We start from the raw sequence: 5,302 nt of genomic DNA, 5'->3' as shown, positions 1-5,302 counted from the left end.
GTAAAGCGGGAGCGTGCTGTGTTGTTGGACTCAGAGGCAGACATGAAGTCCCTCTGTTGAATTTAAGACTATGGGCTGGAAGAGAGCTGTATGTTGTTCATCATTATTTACCCCTCCCTCTTACTTCACGTCTCTTCACCCCTTGCCCTTTGTCGGGATTCCAGCTGTGTGGGAGGCTCCTTGCGCTACGGAGAGGAGTGTTGGGGAGGGGGAGGACTGAGGCTCGTGCGCCTCATCTTCCGAGCTGACTCTCTGATTGGTCCCCTCTCTGACACTATGGGGGACAGGCACGCTCCCGGCAGGGCTGATAAGATAAAATGTGGTAAGAGGGGTGGGAGTTGGAGCAGGAGGCGTGGAGAGCACGCTTTTTATTGATTTCTAAACCCCAATTGTTCTCCGGTCCCTAAACCTATAGGTATATATAGGGCTAAATGCAGTCGTGTGCCGGACGTGCGGCCATTCACAAGCCTGCCTTTCAGTCAGTAGCCTGCCTCTCCCCTGGGAACCGTTCTTGGATGCAGCCTTGTCAGTAGTTCACGTCTGAACTACCACAGCCTTTCCAGGCATACCCGGGGGAGCACCGAAACTCCGGGAGCACCGGGCAGCTCACCTTATAACCGACCAAGCCGAGCCAAGCACCCCCGCGGGGGCACCAAGAATCCGCACCACCCTTGGTAAATGTCCGTGCACCTGAGCACCTATCTTAGAACCATCACAGCTGAGAAAGAGAGAAGGAACCTGCCCACTCTGAGAGAGATAATAGGATAGGGAGCCCCTGGGCACCCCACCGGCTGGCGTCAGAGCCACACCAAGCACCCGGGAAGAAGCAGTAGCAGAGCCTGGTGCTTGCCCATCCGCTGGGCTCCGTCATTGGCCGGACTCAGGCACGGAGTCTTCTTCAGATATTAGGTAAGTTGCCCCTTCAAAGGCTTGGGTTCGCATTTCCCAAATATAATAATTTGTATGAACTCACAATACCCTGTCTTCTAAATCCACTTTTTAAAATGTTGATAAAAACTGCACAGGTGAATATCGTTCGGGGGTGTTATTTTCTGATTTCGTTTTAAAAAAACACGTGTCCAAGCTTTAAAGTGTTTCCTTATTAAATCATGAAACAATAATATCAATTATGATATTGATTATGCGGGTTCGGAGGTGCGTAAAATAGCCCTGAACCACATTTAAAACAACACAGGGAATTGCTCACCCCTTGTCACTAGACATCACTGTGCCTTTTTGCCAGAGCTGCCCCTCCCTCTTCATTTAAGTCTAACCGTTTTCTACTTATACATGTTTGTTTTAACTGTAAGCTGTATTATAAGATGCGCGCCTTTTATTCTGTTTATTTATCAGTGCATGCAGACATGTCAGTTTAGTATGACCCGTGTGTAGTACTTTGTGGTTGACTTTGTGATAAATCTGACGGAGTTGTCGGAAACTTTTAAGTCATGTTTTACCCAGGGTATTAGTAGAAGTATAAAGGGGTCTAGAAAACTAAGGGGGTTGGACGTGTGGGTTTCGAAAACGTCACACGTAGTACTTTTTTTGACTAAATGACATGAGTGAGAGATGCAAGTATGTCATTTATTGTTCGGTCTGGTCTCCGCCTAAGTTTAACAAGGGGCGCAAAACAGTCCGCCGCAGCGAAAGTGCGAGAGTGTGTGTGAGTAGACTAGCTCCTCATTTCACCTAAGGGCCACCACTATCGGTAACAGATGGATGACTCAGGGACCCCTTGTCGCATTCTTTACGGGAGCACAACATATTTACTTTACGCGTCTGGTTTTAACACCTGGAGGAGAGGCCCAGCGTCTTTTCCCCATTGCAATTTTTTATTATGCCACAACGTGTAGTAGTGGTGGGGAGGGATGAGGTGGAGAGGCTGTTAAAGTTCGTCTAAGTCAAATCTTGTGGGCTGATTGAATGTATACTGACGCGATGCTCTGTTTCCTTCCGCGCAGGATGTCCCCAAAGAGTGTCTGCTCACCTGTCCAGGCGGGGCAGTATTATGGGCTCTCTGAAGACGACGGCGGTTCTTCTCCCTCCTGCACTTACTCCTCCACACCCTCCTCCCCCAGCGCCACGAAGGACCGCTGCGCCTGCCATCCTCCTCAGAAGAAGCAGAGGGCGCGCCGGGGTTGTCCGACCGAGGGCCTGGCCAACGGGCAGAAGAAGCACAGACGAGTGAAGGCCAACGACCGGGAGCGCAACAGAATGCACAACCTGAATTCGGCGCTGGACGCTCTTCGCGGGGTGCTGCCCGCCCTGCCCGACGACGCCAAGCTCACCAAGATCGAGACCTTGCGGCTGGCTCACAACTACATATGGGCGCTGACCGAGACCCTGCAGATGGCCGACCAAAGCCTGCAGGGGGAGCCCCGGGCTCCGCGTTTGCTCATGGAGCTGGTCAGCCCGGATAGCTTGCCCACCAGCGACTGTGACTCCTTCTACTCCCCTATGTCACAGGGTAGCAGCATGAGCCCCTCGGACTCCATGTTCCTCCCTGCCTGCATGAGGCATCCCATACCCTTCCAGCTTGCCTGAGCTCTTCCAGAATGCGCCTGGGCCTTTTTGGCTGCTAGGAGAAAGGTGGCCTCATGGCGATGCTGCTGCTTGTGGAACTAGCTATAAAGAAGCGAAAATAGTCAGCCTCCGCCACAGAAACAGGTTTCTGAAAGAACCTCAACTGTCTTACTTGATCGAATTGTTAGCGCTCCGAAAGCTACCAACAAGGCAACAACCTAGTGAGAAACGCAACTCAACAATCCGGACATTCACCAAGCACAAGCAGAACGTACCCACAGTACCAGGGGACAGCCAGGTCCAGTGGCAGCAAGCAGTAAGGGAACTGATAAGTGTGCTTTTGAACAAGTCTTGGTTTTCCTCAAAGAAAATCATCTTCCCGGTTTTTTCTAACCGTTCTCGTTGTGTTGATGTGCCGAAGCTCGAAGTGCTTAATTTGAAAAAGAATAAGTGCAGTTGCCCAAAGTGCTGCTCAGAAGCCCGGTCGGCTCTAAGAAGTGTCAGAGAGCGGAGTACCAAGGCTGTGTAAACCTGAGTCCACCTCAAGGCTTTAATCCACTCCCTATGACTGGTTTTCAGTATTGCTCTTCTTCATTCTTCCCCGCTAGTACGTTTAAAAATGAAGTGCCTGTCCCCCAAAACACTGGCTCAAATTAAGCACTGGAAGCACGTATTCTTTTTGCACTTTCTAAGTCTCCTAGCGCAAAATACAATATGCACTCAAGTCTCCGGCTTGCAAATAAATAAGGCTGCATCCCGAGGCTTGATACACCCACTGATTGTTTTGACAATATTTCTTGTGTTCTTTTTCATATTTATGGCACGAGGCCGTCTCTTTCGAGGCACCATTGAGCCTTTCCTAATCATTTTATTCATTTTTTTAAAAAAACGAATTAATAATTATATTAAATTGCTTCTTTGACCTGTATTTATTGATACAGCACGCTGCATTTATAAATAACTATCTTTTGTACCTGAAAATTTTAGCTATTTTTGCACGATGTCGAGTGATTCTATTGGGGAAGACATTTGGGGCGATCCCATAAATGTGTCAGTATGGTGGAAAGGAAATAAAGTAATTGTTCTTTAATAAAAAGCAGCCTTTTGAATCTTTTGTGCCGGTAGAGAGGAGCATATATATCCATCGCAATAAAAACGTATGTTATGGAGTACTTGTGCTTTGCCTGCGAATGCGGTGCCAGCCATACCCGAGCTCAGTTGTACTCATTTTATCGACCTCGGCATGGAAGGATGTAACGCCGAGCAGGTGGCTTGACGCTTGTGACTTGCCAACTTCCATGTTAATCGCACAGTTCTGCAGCATTCGCATTAACTCAAGAAGCTTATGAATTCACAGGTTGCTGAAACAATAAAAACACAGCCAACAGTGGGTATCGAACTTTGGTGCAGGAAACCAGGGTTCGAGCCTCGAGGTCGCGTCCACATCCTGTGATTCTGGGCAAATCACTTAATCCCCCTGTGCCTGACTATGTAATGTAAATACGGTGCTCATGTACAGCGCTCCAATACCTTCGGGTCGAGTTCGCGCTATATAAAAGATGCAAAAAAAATAAAAATCGAAGGCAGCCTAAGCAGCTGAATGCCGACTAACTGAGTATAACTGACACGCTTATCCTATGGCTGTGGCAAGTTTTCACTTAATGTTGACCCCGCCCCCACCTGCGATGCAGTGACACTTTCCGAAGATTTACAACTGTATCAAAAACAGTTAAATCATAGGAGCTAGGTCCAGAATGGGGCGAGCCAGAGAACAAACGAGTGTGCTGTTTAATTCCTGTACATATAATCTTTTGGAAGAAGATTAATGGGTTCTTGGTGGAGTCCCACATGGCTCAAGTGTGAGGAGAAAGCACGGCTAGTTTGCACCTGGCTGTGGAGTAATAGAGGAATGATAGAGGGCGGGGGTGAGGGTGTAGTGAGAAGGGTGGGGCTTCAGTAAGAAACGGGGGGGCAAAAAGCTGTAGAAAGGAGGCAATAGACAAAGCCAAGAACTTGGAGGGTAGTGGAGGGAGAAAGGAAGACTGCCAAAACTGGCAAAATTCAGAGAAGATGGAGATACTAGAGAAAGAAATGGAAGAGAAGAAACAATAAACTAGTATAGAAGGAGAGCGTAAGCAAGATCGCGAGACGAAGGCAACTGAGTGAACAGAGACGTTAAATTAACAGAAAGTCAGGGGCGTAAAACAGCGGACCGAGAGATAAAAACAATTGAGCCAATGAACGAGAAGGGTCAGACAAAGAAGGAACACTAGAGACGAGAAGAGAAGGAAACAATAATAGATTCAGCAAAAAAAAGGGAGACGAGAAAAGAGCGTGGGAAAGAGAGAGACAGGGGAAACACGAAAGCATGAGAGAGAAATGAAGATTATAGCGAAAGTGCACAAGGGTGAAATATAGAAAAAAGATAATGGCAAGAAAGTGAACGGCTGAGTAAGACAGCGAAATTAAAATTGTGAGATAAAGAAATAGAAGGAGAGAGAGGGAGAAAGAGAAACAAGTGGGAGTGGGTGCTTAGTAGACGTTTGACACAGTGGGTCACTCACCAACCTTCGTCCGGCCTTCTGATACAGGCATTAAACCTTTCCTGGCCGAGGCTTCCAGACTGCCCCTCTTCGTCTTTGTACATCTTCAATCCTTCCGCTCCACCGCAGGGTCCCACAGAGCTCCTCCTTGTGCCCAGCCCTTGGAATGCCTCTTCGGAGCTCAGCGTTTCAACACACAGACACCGCGGTGGCTGGGAGGAGATTTGGGGGCCACC

At 48.3% G+C, this 5,302-nt stretch overlaps 1 protein-coding gene across 1 annotated transcript; it reads left to right on the top strand.

The window, feature by feature from the left end:
• The first annotated feature begins 438 nt into the window (after positions 1-438).
• Positions 439-3,554, top strand: NEUROG3 (neurogenin 3). The gene is made up of 2 exons (XM_085614805.1): positions 439-909; positions 1,962-3,554. Exon 2 carries the CDS (start codon positions 1,963-1,965, stop codon positions 2,542-2,544), a length of 582 nt encoding a protein of 193 aa, XP_085470931.1. The 5' UTR covers positions 439-909; position 1,962; the 3' UTR covers positions 2,545-3,554.
• Positions 3,555-5,302: the final 1,748 nt, after the last annotated feature.

This window comes from Triturus cristatus, chromosome 1_2 (assembly GCF_964204655.1).
Source record: "Triturus cristatus chromosome 1_2, aTriCri1.1, whole genome shotgun sequence".
Classification (NCBI taxonomy): Eukaryota; Metazoa; Chordata; class Amphibia; order Caudata; family Salamandridae; genus Triturus; species Triturus cristatus.
Note: the sequence above shows the minus strand (reverse complement) of the source record. Positions and strands in the feature narration are given on the sequence as shown.